The 18,691-nt window shown below is 46.3% G+C and overlaps 1 protein-coding gene across 2 annotated transcripts in view; it reads left to right on the plus strand.

The window, feature by feature from the left end:
- The window catches only part of Lmtk2 (lemur tyrosine kinase 2), a 91,018-nt gene that overhangs the window by 56,953 nt on the left and 15,374 nt on the right, over nt 1–18,691 (plus strand). For both annotated transcript variants that reach the window (XM_021162666.2, XM_021162667.2), the window contains exons 7-10: nt 3,260–3,393; nt 10,322–10,406; nt 12,156–12,277; nt 18,291–18,440. In XM_021162666.2, the coding sequence (XP_021018325.1) occupies nt 3,260–3,393; nt 10,322–10,406; nt 12,156–12,277; nt 18,291–18,440 (491 nt within the window). The remainder of the gene's footprint in view (nt 1–3,259; nt 3,394–10,321; nt 10,407–12,155; nt 12,278–18,290; nt 18,441–18,691) is intronic.

Below are 18,691 nucleotides of genomic sequence, written 5' to 3' on the forward strand. Positions count from 1 at the left end.
TACAGAGCAGTGAGAGGAGAACGGACCAGGGAAGGACCACCAGGTGTCCAGTGACATGGAAAGACATGCTGGAGACTGTGGTGCCGGGAGCCAGCTGGAGAACACTAAGGGGATTGGCTAAGGGAGCTAGCTACGGTAGTTATTTTGTTTAACAACTTTTTATATTTATATATTTTGTGTGGGGCAGGGTGGGGGAAGCACATGTGTGCCCAGGGTACACACTTGGAGTTGGTTCTTTCCACCACGTTGGGTATGAGGATGGAGCTCAGATTGTCAGGCTGGGTGTTGAGCCATCATGCTGTCCCACGAAGAGACTGAGTTTGGAGGAAGAATGAGACCTGGGGCAGTTTTTTGGCTGGTGCGTGGCAGAACTGCTAGCTGTGAGGATGAGGGTTCAGCAGGTATAGCTGAGTAGTGGGTGTACAGTGGCTCACTCAAGGGAAGAGGCCTGAGGCTGCAGCCAGGACAGACCGGGCATGAGAGGAGTCTGCTCGGGAAGGGAGACAGGCATGGTAGTAGCAAGCCCAGCCTGGGATGAGGGGGGGAGCAGGAGCTGCTGGCTTTTGCTGCTTTTCCTGAGAGCTGCTTCATAGTAGAGCTGAGAGAAGAGGACTGCTGAGGAGAGGGGGCTTAGATGGCCACAAGCTGATAACCCACAAGCAAGAGGCAATGCTTCAACTGGGACATACCCATTTCATGGAGGGACATACTGGGGCAGATTTCATTCATGAAAGTAAGAGAAATTCAGGATCATCCGTACTTGAGTTTGAGGATAGCCTGGGCTATCTAGAGCCTATCTCAAAACAAAACTTAGTTCTTTAAACATATTAGACATACAAATGACCAGCATTTCCAATATAAAGATATTTACTGTTTCCATTACATTAAATGGGTTAACATTAGATTAAGTTAAAATGTACTAAAATTAATTCACTGTGCTTAGTGATCTGCCAAAATCCTGCATACAGCGTCACTGGCCTTTTGTGTTGGAATTTAGGAGAGCTGTAAGTGGCCCACATCTAAGTAGTCCTAGCAAGGTGCTTGTCTCACTAATGCTGGGTGTAGCTCCCTGTCGCCATCTAGTGTCAGCAAATTGTCTTTCTTGGGTTTACTTGAAAAATTTAAAGCCTCGACAAAGAGAATTTCATTTTCATTTAAAACACATCGAGGTTCTTGGTGATTTCTTATTTTTTCTATAAATAACAGACAGTACTAATTGTCCATATCTACTCGCTAAGCGCCTTTAAAATATAAATAAGACAAGTTGAGCCCTGTTGACATAGTCCTGTAATCTCAGCTACTTAGTAACTGAATCAGGAGGATCACAAATTTAGATCCAGCCCGGGCCACACATGAGATATTGCCCCATAATAAAAAGGCAGGAAAGGGCTAAGATGGAGCTCAGTGGAAGACCACCTGCCAGATGTGCCAGATGTGGCCCTGGCCTCAGTTCCCGGAGTATGGTCCTACCAGTTAGTAAACTGAGAGGGATAAGCACAGTTCATTGAGACAAACTTCTTTCCTTTTTCTTTGTTTTCTCTCTCTTTGGATGGGATTCTTGTGTTCCAGGTTGGCTTCAAAGTTATTTTATCGCCAAGGATGACCTTGAATTCCTCATCCTCCTGCCTCCGCCTTTTAGGTAGCAGAAACCATTGCCACAGTTAGCTCTTGAACAAATTTCTTGACTCTTCTAAGCCTTGGTTCTGTATCTGCAAGATACCTGAAGTTGTAAGAAATATGCACCATGGGTACACAGTGTTCAGAGGCACAAAATGGGAATCCTAGGACTTGGGACGATGCGATGAGAATTTTTGACTAGTCTGCATTACATAGTCATACTCTTATCTCAAAACAACAAAATACGATTAATTCAAAAATAATCACTGTTATCAACAGAAGCTAGGATTGTTAAAAAGAGGAGTAGAAACCAATGCAAGTCTTGGTGGTGCCTAGACACTGCATTATTGTGTACGAAGAACTACACGTGGACAGCTGCCTCTGGAGGAATATTACGATTGAAGATCTGATCCTGGGAGGAGTCTGACAGATTTGCTCTCTTCAGTAAACTTACTGAAATGTCCAGGAGATCTTCCACCCCTGACTTTCTTTTTGAGTTGGATTTTAAGCTGTAAGATCTTGAGTTACTTCCTACCTTAGTAAAAGATCATAAAAATTTTCAATTTGGGGCCTGGGGAGATGGCATAATCCTAGCCATAGAGAGACAGAAGGATCGCTGAAACTAACTAGTCAGGCCTAGTAAGCAAACTCCAGGCCAGTAAGAGACACTGTCTCAAAAACTAAGGTAGAGAATGATGGAGGAAGGTGCCAGGGTTGACCTCTGGCCTCCAGGTACACACACTCTTGAGCACGTGTGTACACATTCCTCTCCCCAGAAGCTTTTGTTTGGATTAGATCAAATCAGTAAATATCTATTCTTATGTAAAGAGACTATAACATTATTTTCTCCAGAGCATCCCCCAAGCAGAGATGATAACTATGATATCTATGACTGCCTAGAGCAAACATAGGGAGTAGCCAGGGAGCTGGATGCCTGTGTGTCTGACTGGAATTTGTCCCTTTTCTGCCCAGGCTGCCATCCTCTGCCTAGGCTTTTTGAGATGAATTGGTGTTTACAGGAGGCCGGCGTGTTCTTTCTCATGTTGTCCCTGGGGAAGGATGCTGAGTGAGACCTGAGCCTGTCACTAGCACTCAGTGGCTTTCCCCACCTCTTCCACTCTTGTTTTCTTTATGTAGTCTCTTCTCCATGGCTTACTCATGCATAAATGGTGGCCACGAGCCTTGTGATGAAGTACTCACTGGCCATGTGTGTCCTGGAAATGGAAGTCAGATCTGAAGGGACCTGCTCCAGTTTGTACACTGGGGAGCAGACAGTTTGGGGCTGTGTGTGTATGTGATCAGGGCCGCCCCTGGTGGCTACGTATTGTACTTTGTAGTCTGCTCCAGGAATTAGAAAAAGCTTCTTGCTTATTCTTCTTTAGACTTCAGGCTTCAAGTTCCAATTTTTCAAAATAGTGAATAGTACCTTTTTTTTTTAACTCTCCATATCACTTCTTCATTACCTGAAGGTTTCTAGACATCTGTACTGCACTGAGTTTAGCCGTGAGTCGTTGTCAGACTGTATTTCCTTTACTGTTCTGTTCTGTATAGTTCTTCATAGTTCAGACCAGCTGCATTGCTTGTCTAGGCACTTGGTTTCTTCTGGTGCTGCACTTGACACTCGCATGCTTGTTTTTTGCAGGGTGACCTGAAGGCTTACCTGCACAATGAGCAAGAACACGTGCGGGGTGATTCACAGACCATGCTGCTACAGAGGATGGCGTGTGAGATTGCCGCAGGGCTGGCAGCCATGCACAAGCTGCACTTCCTGCACAGGTAGATCTGGCTGGGCACAGGCATGGGCACACCTCATGTCCTTGTAGTTGCTGCAATCTGGAGAGGTTGACAGGTTTGGGAAGAGGGCCGGGGAATGGCTGGCTGTAACTTAGTTGGTAGACTGCTAACATGCCTAAAACTCCGGACTTCAGAAACTGCGCATAGTGGTACATAGGAGACAGGAGGATCACAAAGAAGTTTAAAGACATCCTCAACTACAGAGTTGAGTTTAAGGCCAACCTGGGATATATGAGAGCCTAATTCAAAAACACCAACCAAAAACAAAGGCAGGAAGAGTGGAAGACGGAAGGAGGAAACCAGAGACCAGGTTGTATCGTGAGTGCTCTGCTTTAGACATGGTGGTGAAGACAGAGTTGGGCTGGAGTTAAACCAGTGCTGAGGAGTGGAATGAACGCAGCCTGAAGTCTGGGGAATCCCTGAGGAACGTGCAGCAGTGTAGGACGTGCACAAGCCTCGGGGTAGGGAGGGAATGTCCCTGGCTCCCTCCTGACCTCTGGCTCTGAGCGTCTACTCAGTAAGCTTTAGGCTGGGGTGCTCTTAGGTGCTCGAGGAAGAGGTGCTAGAAGCAGCAGAGTCGTTTTTCTTTCCGTAGGTCATGGCCTTGGTTTCCGGCCAGCTAGCAAGTTGGCTTAAGAGTGTCAGGTCTGAAGGGCCTCCTCTGCTTTGCACGCTGGAGTTCAGGCAGTTTGGGGCTGTGTGTGTATGTGATCAGGGCCGCCCCTGGGGGTTGCACATTTTACTTTGTAGTCTGCTCCATGAATTAGAAAAAGCTTCCTGCTTCAGGCTTTCAAGTTCCAAATTTTCAAAATAGAATTATTTTGGAATAGAGTCAAGAACACCAGCCAGAAGAGGGAGTCAGATATCCTCCTTTCTCATTCTCTGTCTTCAATGAGAATTACCTTTGATGCGGGCACTCTTCCTACCGCCACTTTTCTCAGTTAGGCTGGAAGTCAGCGATCCCCAGTGATGTTGTCTCTGCCTCACCTCAGGTGGGATTGCAGGCATGAGCAGGACACTGGGTGCAAGACCATAATCCATGCCCCATGCTTGTGTAGCAAGTGCTCTTTGGTTGACTTTAAACAACTCAGCTATCTCTTAATAACCCAAAGATCTGAAAAGGCGTACCTGTCTGAAAAGGCGTACCTGCCTGAAAAGGCGTACCTGTCTCGAAGAGATGTCTGTGACCGTTATAAGTTCAAAACAAGCCTTGGGCTGGAGAGGCGGCACAGGTTCACACTGCTCCTGCAGAGGACCCAAATTCAGTTCGCAGCTCACACCTCAGGCAGCTCACTCCTGTGCGTGACTCCAGCACTAGGGAATCTCACTTCCTCCCCTAGCCTCTGCAGACACACACACACACACACACAGAGAGACAGACAGACAGACAGACATAAGTAGAACAGAAAATTTTTAAGTCTCTGATCAAAATCACAACATGAAGTTGTCAGAGGCCCCTGGGAAGTGTGTGTAAGGGCTGTTCACCGCTGTGTGCTTAAAGATGACAGAGCTGCCCTGACCAGTAGTGCTCTCCCCGTGCTTCCTCAAGGCAAGGCCTTAGCGTCTGGAAAACAAACAAGGACAGATCACATGGCCTGGATGATATCCAAGCACGAAGCCCAAGGCACAGAACCTTGGAACCATTGGCAGCTGTTACATTCTGCTTTTTAAAGTAACTGCTTCAGGCTGGCTGTGTGATAGCTTAGCTGGTAAAGAACTTACAGGGCCAGAGTTTGACCCCTTGTTTTTTATTTATTTAATTTATTGTCCAAAATATATATCTATCTTGGTTTTTTATGTATATGAGTGTTTGCCTGTGTGTATGTAAGGCCAGACTCACACATTGGCCTCAGAGACCAGAGAGAGCATTGGATCCTCTGGAACTAGAGTTCCAGGCAGTTGTGAGCTGCCATGTGGATGCTGCGAAGAGCCGCCAAGTCTACTGCAGCCCCAACCCATGTTTTTATGTTTTATAGAAACCCAGTATGGCATTGTAAGCTTGTAATTGCGATGCTGGATAGACAGATGAATGAGTGCTGAATGCCCAGCTCACCCAGCTTCCTCAGGGACAGCGAGCACCAATGGCTGGGGGAGTGGCATTGTAAGACTGAGGAGCCACACCTGAGGTTATCCTCTGGCCTCCACATGCACATGTGCATACCTGCATACTCAGATGTCCATACACACTCCTCACGCATGCACACACACACATACACATGCTGTTTGATATAAAGGCTCTTGTGGGGCACTGTTCTTTAAATTCTTCCTGTGTAGGTGGCCTTCCATATGGCATTATTTTACAATTGAGGTTTAGAATATTGGTTGACTCAGAGGACTTGGTTGAAATAGACCAGTCCACCCGTCTAACCCAAAGTTGTTCTTCTGTTAGAAACTGGTCTAGTTAAAATTTCTTTTTACATAATGTTTAAAGAGAGCCTTATCGCAGGGTCTCAGGCAGCCTTCATCTCAGAGGTCATACACACAGTGTTCTTAAAGGCCATGTGAACAGCACATGTTGCTGTTACCATTCCACAGGTGACCCAAACAAAGCCTAGTGTCCCTGTCCTCTGCTTTCAAGGTCTCCTGAGCAGCAGGTACTATCAGGTCACTGAATGAGTGGTGTTTGTACTCAAACTGGCTAAGTAGCCATCTGATAGCCAGCAGGAGCACAGACCCAGGAGCTCAGGACAGGAGACTTTTCTGTACAGGAGACTTTTCTGGGTTTTGTTTTCTTTTTTTACTACTTCCTTCCTTCCTTCTCTTTTTTAAGACCGGGTCTTACTGTGTGAGCCCTTGAGTGGCCTGGAACTCACAGAGATCATCCACCTTTGCCTCCCAAGGGCTAGAATTACTAACAGTGTACACCACCGTACTCAGCTAAAGAGACTTGTGCATTGTTGTTGGTTTGGGGGTTGGGGGTTTTGGTTGGTTGGTTTGTTTATTTTGTTTTGATTTTTAAGATAGGATTTCTCTGTGTAGCCTTGGCTGTCCTGAAATTCTCTCTGTAGAGCAGATTGGCCTTAAACTCAGAGATCTCCCTTCCTCTGCCTCCTGAATGCTGGGATTAAAGGCATTTGTCACCACCACCAGGCTTACTAAAAAAAAAAAATTCTTTAAAAGAAACAAAACCCATTGTGCTCAGTGGTTAGGAGGCCAAGACAGGAGAACTGCAAGTCCAAGACTAGCTTGGACTACACAATAAGACTGCCTCAAACAGACAAACAAAATAACTACCCCAGTATTACCCGAAAGGGTAGCAAATGGGAGAAACAGACATTCACGAGAGAACTAGTGTACGCTTCAACTAGTTACTGTTGAATATTGTGTAGTTGTGGCTTAGGATGACTGACTAGGCTGTTTAGCAGGAGGGAATTCTGGGTTGTGATATCTTAAGTATTAAGGTGCAGGTTAGTAGTCATAACAGCGTGTGCCTTTCGTGTATTTGTTTTGGTGTGAACATTATGTAGAAAGACTGTACCTACCAGTTTGTTAATTTGTGCGACCTGGAAGGGTAGAGGGAAAGGGTAGAGGGAAAGACTTTAAAACAAAAAAGAAAAAGAAAAAAGCCACCACCAGCAACAACAACCTTGCACTTCAGGAGGGCACAGAAAGAACCTAGCACCCTTGCTGCTCAGTTAGTGTAGCATCTCTGTGTAGCTCAGAAGCAAGCCCCTCCAGAAGCAGGTATGGATACCTGGGATTCCGAGATTTGGGAGGTGGAGGGAGATTAGACCAGAAGTTCAGGGTCATCCTTAGCTACATAGAGTTTGAAGCTATTCTAGGCCACGTGAGACTCAATAAATCAAGGCACACACCATCTACTGGTATGTCTGTGTCTGTGGCCCTCAGTAGAAAAAATGCTGTTTTTCTAAGCTAGCCCAGGGTAGGCCACCTGAGAAAATCAGCATTCCAGGTGGAAAGTGCTAGCTCCTTCTTAACTAGCACTTGAGCCACTGATTACAAATTCAGATCCAGTGTGGCCTCTAGTCTAGACTTAGATCTGGGGGGTTGTCTCATGGGTAGTTATCCCTGGTGACACTGTGTTTTACCCTTAGCAAAGGTATCTGGTTATGGTATACGTCCTAGGTACAAGAAGCTGAGGGGATTGGCCAGAAACCTCAGGGTCCCTCTCAGAAGCAGAGTCCCAGCTCACATTCCTGGGAGGCTCTTCAGACATGTGCCGGCTCCTGGGACATGTCCATTCTTAGCCTACCCCAGATCTGCTGCCTGCTCTTTTCTTAGTCGGTAGAGAGGTAGGGTCCCCAAGTGATTCTCGGACACATTTGGTGGTACGAATCATCAGGGCTTTGTCTAGAGATAGTTACCTGACAACTCAGCTTGGCCTTGGCTTCAAGTAACATTTTTGATTTGGTTTTTGTTTGCTTTGTTTTGATTTGGCTCCTTTTGTGTTTTGTCGGTGCTGAGGATGGACTTCGGGCCTCATGTAATACTCCAGAGCTGTATCTCCAGCTCCTCACTGAGGGATCCTAGGTAGAGACTCTAACTGAACCATACCCCCAGCCCAGCCCAGCCCAGCCTTGGTTTTAGACATTATCAAAGCATCTCCTTTCCCTGTTTACTCAAGTTGAGCCTCTGTGTCTTGGGGTCTACTACTAGGAGGTTCCATTCCCTGGGCTTAGGCTCTGAACCCTGGGCAGGCGGCATCCAATCTCAGAAACTGCTTATCTGAGCATTTCATCTAGTTTTGCATCTGTGTGCAGTAGGACAGTAAGCTGGAGCCAGTAGAGACCCACAGAGGCCTGACTGTCCAGCTCAGCCTTGGTGCCTGACTAACCCAAGGAAAAACCCACCCAGGGAGCCTTATTCTATCCCATCATCCCATCAGCAGTCCCCACAAGTCCCCAGCAGTCACAGGCAGTTCATAGGCATGGTCCTCCATGTCTAGTCAGAGTTTCACAGTGGAAGAATTCTGCATTTCCAGTGCAAGATAAGCAGGGAAAGGCCCTGGGTGGGGGGGATGGTGGTGTTGTAAGGGTGTCATGTGTGGTGTCCCCCATCCTTTCCCACATACACCAGTCTCTTTGATACAATCTGCAGCTTGCACAGCTGAGGTCCACAGCATGATGAACCGGCCCTTAGGAACCTTGATGTCTGTGGCTGCTGCAGGCAGACAATGAGGGGGAGACAGAGAGGGTTAACTGGGATTAGGATGGTAAATTCTCACCTCACCAGCTTTACCATTGTGAGTCTCCTGTGATCCCTCTGAGCTGATTTCTTCTGTAGAATTGGGATCTGTTTACCCAGAAGCACTGTTACCTAGATCGAATATGATAGCATGGACCAAGCTCCCGGAAGAGTATTCAGTGGCTCTTAGGCACCTGGCTTCCTGTCCTGTCTGTCTCTGTCTCTGTCTCTCTCTCTCTCTCTGTCTCTCTCTCTCTGTCTCTCTCTCTCTCTGTCTCTCTCTCTCTCTGTCTCTCTCTCTCTCNTCTCTCTCTCTCTCTCTCTCTCTCTCTCTCTCTCTCGGTTACTTGGCTTCCTGTAGCTAGAAACTTGCCATGGGTGTTTTTGGAACTGCCCTTGATTACCTTGAGCCGTTTGCATTAGAGAATCCTTCCACAGATGGGCAGGCTACCCAACTTAAAAACAAATGGCGAGGAGTTGTGACTTGGAACCTTTGGGCCTGCTGCCAAATATGGTGACCAGCCAGTGCCTTCCAGGAGCCAGCAGGGCTGGAGCTCAGGCAGCTTCGTCACCAGACCTGTTTTTCAGCTTGAAGGAGAATGCTGGCTGCATTAGTTTCCTGACCTGAGCAGCCTTGACGTCAAGTTGCACGCTAGTGCCTTGTGTTTTTTCTGTTCTGTAGTGTTGCACATTAATAGGTGCAGAGAATACTTAGTGTTAGTATTGGGGGGCCGATTACAGCAGTACTTTGAATCTAGGTAGCACTCTAATTAGTTTTCAAAACATTCTGTGCACATTTTTTATTATGCCCCTGTCATCACCATTTCTGTGCACACTAAAACAAATTTCTTTTTCTTTTCTTTCTTTTTTTTTTTTTTAAGTTTTTTTGAGACAGGGTTTCTCTGTGTAGCCCTGACTGTCCTGGAACTCACTTTGTAGACAAGGCTGGCCTCGAACTCAGAAATCCACCTGCCTCTGCCTCCTGAGTGCTAGGATTAAAGGCGTGCGCCACCATGTCCGGCTTAAAAAAATAGGAAACTTCTATATTGTTAATAACAGCAAAGTCAGAAAGTATCCAGCCTTTCCCCACGTACTACTAGAGGGCTTTGTGATGGAGCGCCATGCAAATCACCCCACATTAACAGCACAGAAAGTCATCAGTATAGCTGAGTCAGTGTTACACACACTCAGCACGCCCATTGAGACCTGAGACGTGGAGGGGGCAGTGTTGCAGCCACCCATTGCTGCTCCTTGTAGCTGTTGTTGGTGTGGGCATGGGAACACTTCACCAGCAGGCAGTCACTTTCAGGTGCTAGGGTCATTAGTGGGTGCTGTTTCTTTCTTCGGCTAATAAATAAGAAAACTGCGTCACTAGAGGAAGAGGAGGTCTTCTTAGGCAAACACCTGGGGAGCAAGGGCTTGGTAGGCAGCCACGTTGGGCAGCTCACAGCCACCTGCAAACTGCAGCTCTAGGGGATCCGACGCCCACTTCTGGCCTCTGAGCACAAACCCACACACCAGTAGACACACATGCACATAATTTAAAAATACATATTTTCAAATTTTTTTAAAAAACAAAAAGGAAAGGGGAATTTTATTCACTTCCTAAAGTGTGCCTTTTGTTTGAGACACTAACTACAAGCAGATAGCTGAAGGCATGACTGGTTTCTGAAAGACACCTCTGATGTACAGCGGTTCTGTGCGGCGAGATCCTGGCTGTGGATCCTGCTTGTTCTTACACTGGCCCTGCTCCTTCTGTTTGCAGTGATCTGGCCCTGCGGAATTGTTATCTCACCTCCGACTTAAATGTCAAAGTGGGTGACTATGGAATAGGCTTCAGCAGATACAAGGTAAGCAAAGCTCTGCCTGCTGTCTTCTTAACCTGCTTACTGTCAGTCAAGAGTCGGCTTGAAAAACACTGCTTGTGTTTAAGGGGGTGGAGGTGGGGGTGGGGGAGTCTTTTTATGACATGGCCTTTCTCCAGCAGGTATATCCCAGTCTTTTTATGGTACCATTGGCTTCTGATTTGTCAAATTCAGTAGCTTTGTGACTAAGGTTTCAGTGTAATGGATTCAGTTTGCCTGAATAATATATTTAAAAACAGTATTAAAATACTCTAATTGCATACTTATCTATTTCACATGGATGTGTATGTTTATAGGCACATACATGTCAAAGACATGCATGAGGAAGTCAAAGGCAGTTCTCCCTTTCTACTGTGTGGGTCCCCAGGCTAGAAATCAGTTACAAGGCTTGGCAGCAAGTGCTTTACCTGTTGAACCATTTCACTAGCCGTATGTAACAGAATTCAGTTAGCATGTGGGCAAAATGCTAATTAGTATTTGTAGAGCACAGCACATGTGTCTGTAGATGTCTCTCACTATAATCAGTAAAACTGAAGCACAGGTATACTAAGGTTGATATTCACGTTTTTGCTTTGGGGTTTTTGTTTTGTTTTGGGTTTTTTTTTTTTTTAAGATTTATTTTTTATTATACATAAGTACACTGTAGCTGTCTTCAGACGCGTCAGAAGAGGGCGTCAGATCTCCTTACGGGTGGCTGTAAGCCACCATGTGGTGGCTGGGATTTGAACTCAGGACCTTAGGAAGAACAGTCAGTGCTCTCTCCTACTGAGCCATCTCGCCAGCCTCCTTTTGCTTTGTTTTTAACTGTTACATATACCCCTAAAGAAAACAGCTCAGTAGCTTTCATCTGTGTATGTTTGCTGAGCTCTGCTGGGGTCTGGGCAGAGGCACTGCTGGGCCAGGCGGGATGGCTCAGTAGTTAAAGCACATACTCGTCCTGCTGTGGAAGACATGGGTTTAGTTCCCAGAACCCACATGGAGGCTCACAACAGGACTCCAGTAACTCCAGTTCCAGAGCCCCTGATACCGTCTTCTGACCTCCTCCTTAGGCTTTGGGCACATACATGGTATACATACATACATACATTCAAAGTATTCATACACTTAAAGTTAAATGAGTTGTATCTTTTTTAAAAAAATGATATTGCTACAATGATAATCATGTTCTATGCAGCACCATAAAGATAACAGTTATCTGTCATTCCGTGGGTTCTGTGAGCACCAGAAGTGTAATGCTTTCAAAAACATGCAAATTTAAGTTGGCTTCCTGTCCACGCACTAGCGGGAGTGTCGGAAGCACTTACTGTTGGCTATGAAGTTGTTGCTAGGATTACCTTTCTAGCCTCTCACAGAGGTGGCTGGCTTTGTGCAGCCCTTCCTTCCAGCGAAGGGAGAGGGCTTCTAGTGTCTGCAGCTCACCTGTCATTTTGCTGCTGGGAGGTTGACCTGTAACATCAGCTGTGGTAACCAGCACAGTCCTCAGCACAGATGGCCAACCTCGGCTAAAGGTGACTGAGCTAGTGCTATGCTTTAGAGACCCATTCTCACGGCCTTCAGGTGTCAGGGGAATACCTCCTGTCCGTCCTTCCATCCAGAAGTCTCTTTGCCCGCCTGCCTCTCATTTCCCTGTGATGTTTTTGGTTGGGCGCGTGCTCACTGATAATGTTTTGCTCTTAAGCTCCCAAGCTCCCCTCACCTGGAATTCCCCTGAACGTTGTGCTTATGACCACGCAGGAGGATTACATTGAGACAGATGACAAGAAAGTTTTCCCCCTGAGATGGACTGCTCCAGAATTAGTGACCAGCTTTCAAGACAGACTCTTGACTGCAGATCAGACTAAATACAGTAATATCTGGTAGGTATCTGGCATGCCTTTTTATTTGGTTTTCTTAGCAAGGGCCCAACTCCTCTCTCTTTGAGTACAGGAGTAATTCTGCTAGGATGTAGGAGGCAGAAAGACACACCATGCGCCATAGCCAGTAATGGTTGTGTTTGAGTTGCTGCTGCCACTTCTACCCATTTGCCTCCACTAAGGCCGGGAACTGCATCTGTTGTCCATGTTGTACCTGCTGGCCTGGAATACAGTAAGTGCTCACTATTTACTGAAGGGAATGGAAGCTGAGAGGTTTGGGCTGTTCTGTAAGGCTGATTTTTAGGGGTCATCTCAAAAAGTGCTGAAATGATGATGTGTCTAAGTCTTTGACTTGACAGTGTCATGGTTTTCTGACTGATACCTTTTATTTTAGGTACCAGGTATTTTCCTGTTTGTTTTTGGTTTTCCTTTTCTTGCCTTCCTTTGGATTGATTTTCTTTTTTAGCTTTTTTTCCCCTCTTTATTTAGAAGCTATGCATTCTATGCCTGTGCTTTTATCAATTATTCTAGAAGTTACAGCATGAGTGGACTTTTATACACTGTGATCTTACTTACTTCATCTCCTCACCCTGCTTCTTGACCAGCACAAGGCTTTGGGACACCTCACTTCCTTTTAGCTGTGTAACACACGCACGCTCGCATGCACGTACAAGCATGCTTATGCACATGTACACATGAGCACACACACAGTTATATGCTATTGTGTGGCCCTGGCTCCCGAACTCACTCTGTAGACCAGGCTGACGTCCCCCAGGCTAATGATGTTAATAATGTTTTAACGTCAGTGATCATTTAGGCTTATCCACATACAAGCTGTTTCTCCTCGTGCTTCTCTTGTTTGTTTCTGTGTTTTGATCTCAGACCTTGCTCTGGGATTATGCTCCGACTTAAAGTGTGTCCTTCCTAGTGAGACCTGCTGCTGCCAGACTCTGTTTTCTGTGGTCTGCACGCTCTTGCCTGTTTTGTTCTCACCCCTCAAATGCATTTTTACAAGATGTCATTTTACTGTCCTCTGGCTTCCATTGTTGCTTTGTGAAGTCAGCTGTAAGTCTGCCTAAGCTCTCTGACTGACTTAAAATACTTCTATGATTTTTTTTTCTCTTCTAGTTTTTCCTATGATGTGTGCCAGTGTGAATTGTATGGGCTTGAATTGTATGAGTGAACTGTATGAGTGTGAATTGTATGGGTATGGGTTGTATGGGTATAGGTTGATGCATCTACCCCTGCTTGTTATTTATTTGGCTTTCTAAATCTCTAGGTTGATAAAATGCATTGCTTCTAGAAAATTCCTAGCCCCTTTTCTTTAAATATTGCCTCTGTTTATTGTCTCTCCTTTTGGAAGGCTAATTTAACATGAGTAGTTGTGTCTCTTGCTTGTTCCTCTGCATCCCACCCTTTACACTCTAGAACATATATGCTCCCCGCACCAATTCTGTTTTTTTTTTTTTTTCCCCTCCCTGCGCCCCTCACCAATTCTGTTTTTAAGATTCTCTTTTCAGCTATGTCTATTCTGTTAAATCTTCCTGTTAAGTTTTATAGTTTTTGATTTTAAAATATGATCAGGCTCTTGCTCTCTTGCTCTTCCCTTCTTTCTCCCGCTCTGTCCCCTCGCCCTTCCTCCCTCCCTTCCCCATTCCCTTCCCCCTCTTTCCATATGCTCATGGCTGGCCTGTTCGCCTCTGCTTTCACTCTCTCTCTCTCTCTCTCTCTGCCTTTCTCTGCCTCTACTACCCTCTCCTCCCCATGCCCTGAATAAACTATTCTATACTTTTAAAAAAATCTATCTATCTCAGGGTTTGTTGTTGTTGTTTGTTTGTTTTACACAATTGAATTGTGATCTGTGTCAGACCACTGTAGTAAGTAACCCCTTCCACTGTGGCTGGTGCGTGATTTCCTCTGGTCTTTCCTATGGTGAGAATCCATGGCCGTGTAGACTGAAGACAAGCCCCTCCATCGAGGACCTGTATTTGCCTCTGTTGGGACCTGGTGTCTTGCCACACACAGGACGCCACTCTAGCAGGGCACTGCAGAAGTGCTTTTCCCTGAGCTAGTGAGGATTTTTCAAGGCCAGCTTTGTAAGTCAGCCCTGTTAGCTGTCCTCTTCTCTCCCTCACTGGCAACTGCCTTTGAGGAACTGGCTTACTGCCTGCCTTGAAGCAGACTCCTCTGTGAGACTGGCTCACTTGGGTGGACCCAAGGCTTTGGCCTGCTCAGCACTTCCATGGAGCCTAGAATCCACACAGAAAAACCTAAGTGCCTGCACATATGTCCCAGGGCTCAAAGGTGGCTTTTGTCATCTCAGTTCTCAAGATTGTAGTATTGCCTTGGAAGTTCCTGCCTTCTTACCAACCTTGATTCTTCAAGAAGATGTTTTTTATGCTTGACTGGCAATGTTATTGCACTTAGCGGGGTGATGGACATGAAAATGGAGCCTGTGTTCCCCAAGGCAGAATTGGCCCTGTTCCTGACCATCGGAACAGTTGCTGGCAGCAGTGCCAAGTCCTGCCATACTGCTCATGCCAAGGTGGATGGGGGAACCTTATGAAGACCTGAAAGTGGAGGTGGGGAGACCCCCACAGCAGCAGGACACACTTCTTCCCAAAAGAACAAGGCTTAGGGGCCTAAGGAGCTGGGGAGCCTGTGTTTCCTTTCTGGTCCTCTGAAGCATGGGAGGTGGCAGGGGCCCAGGGGCTTTGGTCTGAGAATGTTTTTCTGGAAGAGGGAAAGAATCAAGGCAAATGAGTGAGGACTGTGAGAACCTGAGGCAGGGAGACAGGCCGCATTCAGTCACCTGGCAAACCTTTTGGTTTCAGCATTTCACATGGATTCTCTTCAATAAAACTGGCGCCTCCAAAGTCACTGGACAGTGTCTTAAACATTTTTGTACTTAAGTTCGTTATCCACCTTTGATGGTCTGGGCTGGTGTGAGGCTCCTCCTCATGCCTTTAGAAGTGACTGTGGACATGGATCATGCTGGCTCTGCTCACTCTCCTGTAAAAGCAGCAGCAGGAAATTGAACACCAGGTTGCACAACAGCAAATGGAAGCCTCGGTGCTGCGGTTACTCACAGTTTCCTGGTGGGCACTGGGCAGTCTCCTAACTACACACCTGAGTCTGGAAGAAGATTTGCAAATCGCAGGGAGCTTTTGAGAAACTGCGCTTTCCCAGGCCGTTCCTGACTCTGTCACTGAATGTTAGATATGGGCACACACCCTTAATTCCAGCACGGGGAAATAGAGGCATGCAAATCTTTGTGAGTTTGTAGCTAGCCTAGTTTACATGGTAAGATCTAGGCCAGCCCGGGCTACACAGTGAGACCCTGACTTAGAAAAAAGAAAAAAGAAAAGGTGATATGGATCCTAAGTATCAACTTAACTTGTTTAAAGTTACCACAGAAGAGTAAAGAGAGGGCTGCTCTTGCAGAGGAGTTACCACAGAAGAGTAAAGAGATGGCTGCTCTTGCAGAGAAGTTACCACAGAAGAGTAAAGAGATGGCTGCTCTTGCAGAGGAGCTACCACAGAAGAGTAAAGAGATGGCTACTCTTGCAGAGGAGTTACCACAGAAGAGTAAAGAGATGGCTGCTCTTACAGAGGAGCTACCACAGAAGAGTAAAGAGATGGCTGCTCTTGCAGAGGAGCTACCACAGAAGAGTAAAGAGAGGGCTGCTCTTGCAGAGAAGCTACCACAGAAGAGTAAAGAGAGGGCTGCTCTTGCAGAGGAGCTACCACAGAAGAGTAAAGAGATGGCTGCTCGCCGGGCGTGGTGGCGCACGCCTTTAATCCCAGCACTTGGGAGGCAGAGGCAGGTGGATTTCTGAGTTCGAGGCCAGCCTGGTCTACAAAGTGAGTTNTCTCTCTCTCTCTCTCTCTCTCTCATCCATATGGTCCTTACTTTTAGACAGTAGATGTTCTAAAATGTAGTCGTTTTTACATTGTTCACAATTAATTTTAGAAGTATCATTTCTACATTAGCCTGTCCTGGTGACACCTACACTTTCATCACACACATAATTAAAAATGAAATCTTTAAAATAATAGTAATTTTAAAAACGGGACCAAGGGTGGAAGTAGCCCTGTGAAGAGCTCTGGCCTAGCGCTCACAAGTTCCTAGCTTCCCCTAGTATTTGGTAGAAAGTATTCTGAGAACACATCAACACATCCCCACTAAGTAGTTCTTAGGAGGAGAGTGTGGCGCTACCAGGTAAAAATGCTCACACCTCCAAGGCCAACAGCCTGCATTTGGGGAAGGCTGCTACCACATGGGGAAGGAGAGAGCCAACTCCTCACACAAGTGCCATGGGATGTCCCACTCCTGACTAAATAAACAAATATTTAGAAAAAGAAGAAAAGGAACAAATGTGGCAGAAAGAACCCTTTCAGAGTCATTGGTCCACACGACTGGGCTGGTCAGCTCCCTGTCATGGAAGAACAGGGTGCCCATGGGCTCCCACCCCTCCTTGAATGTTTATACACACACAGGATTGGTGACGGGGGAGGGGGAGAAGCACATATACTCCCACAAATGAAAATAGAAGGGAGGCTAGTTGGAAAGAATTGGAAAGGGGTAAGGGAAGGGGCAGGTATGTGAATATGATCCTAGTGCAGTATGTGCCTGCTTACAGATGTCATTGTGAAACCCATTATCATGCATGATTAATATGGTGATGAAAGTATTACCAAAAAAAAAAACCCAAAACAAAAACAAAAGCAAAAAACAAAAACCCAGGCGTGGTGGCGCACGCCTTTAATCCTAGCGCTCTGGAGGTAGAGGCAGGCGGATTTCTGAGTTTGAGGCCAGCCTGGTCTACTAAGGGAGTTCCAGGACAGCCAGGGCTATACAGAGAAACCCTGTCTCAAAAAAAAAAAAAAAAAAAAAAGAGATGGCTGCTCTTGCAGAGGAGTTACCACAGAAGAGTAAAGAGATGGCTACTCTTGCAGAGGAGTTACCACAGAAGAGTAAAGAGAGGGCTGCTCTTGCAGAGAAGTTACCACAGAAGAGTAAAGAGAGGGCTACTCTTGCAGAGGAGCTGTGTTGGACTCACAGCACCAGGGTGACAGCTCACATCCCATCTGTAACTCCATTTTCAAGGATTTGATACCTCTTCTGGCTTGTATAGCGCCAGCATACAAGTGGTGCACAGACATGCATGTGGGCAGAATACCCATGCACATACAGTATTTACAAGTTTAAACTTGCCAGGTGATGCACATGGCTCCCTGAGAAGGCCATCCTGTCGACAGTGGCCGGTGGGAAGAGTGAGAGTCTGTGAAGGAAAGGAAAAGTTCTTTCTTGAGCTAGGCCTTTCCAGGGAGGATAGAACTCTGGGGTGCAAGGACAGGCTGCGGGGGCAGGGATGCGATGGGTACTGTGTTACACATTTGTGATCCCAGCACTTGGCTGGCTGAGGCAGGAGGACTACTGTGACTTAAAAGCCAATTTCAGCTTAGTCTACACAGTGAGACCTTGTCTCAGGTCAACAGCAGTAATGCAAGAGCTAGTTGGATATACCGTGACATAGAATGTCCACTTTTGGTGACACCAACCTCTTCTGGCACTAGATGGCTGCCACTAGCTTGGAGTGCTGAAGGGTGACCAAGGCAGCAGGTGACAGGCCTAAGTAGGAAGTGACATTTGCTCATGGAAAGGTTTCTTGGAATTATTGGAAGCAAGAGTGTTTATATTGTCAATTCATTTTGTCGTGCTTTACCACATCCTATCAGTCTTTGAACTGATTGCTTGAGGTTTTAAAGTCACAAGTGACCGTATTGTTTAGTTCCTATGATTATATTATTACACTCTGTCTTAGTGACGAAGTAAAACAAGCAGGCCTCTGAACACCCTCATTTTAAGAGAAATGACCATTTTTTTTCCCATTGGGATGTTGGTTATTTAAGAGTCATTTTATCCTCTTCTTACTAATAAATAACTTCAATATTACCTTCTCCTTACAACTGATATTACTACAAACACAAATGGCCCTCTTGCTCTCCGCAGGTCCTTAGGTGTAACACTTTGGGAACTCTTCAGCAATGCTGCTCAGCCGTATGCAAACCTTTCTGACCTGGATGTCCTCAATCAAGTCATCAGAGAGAGGGACATGAAGCTCCCGAAGCCGCAGCTGGAGCAGCCGTACTCGGATAGATGGTTGGTAGCCTCCATTCTGCTTTGTAATCTTCAAAAACACAGAGCACCGGGAAAGGAGGGCCTGAACTCACACCCCCCAGTGCATGTACAAAAAGCTGAGTGTGGTAGTGTGTACCTGTCATCCCGGTACTGGAGGGGTGGAAACAGGAGTATCTTTGAGGCCCGATAGTCCAGCTAGGTCAGCCTCACTGAATCAATAAACTCCAGGTCCACACACACATTCTCATTCTCTCTCTCTCTCTCTCTCTCTC

The sequence above is a fragment of the Mus caroli genome, chromosome 5 (assembly GCF_900094665.2).
Source record: "Mus caroli chromosome 5, CAROLI_EIJ_v1.1, whole genome shotgun sequence".
Lineage (NCBI taxonomy): Eukaryota > Metazoa > Chordata > Mammalia > Rodentia > Muridae > Mus > Mus caroli.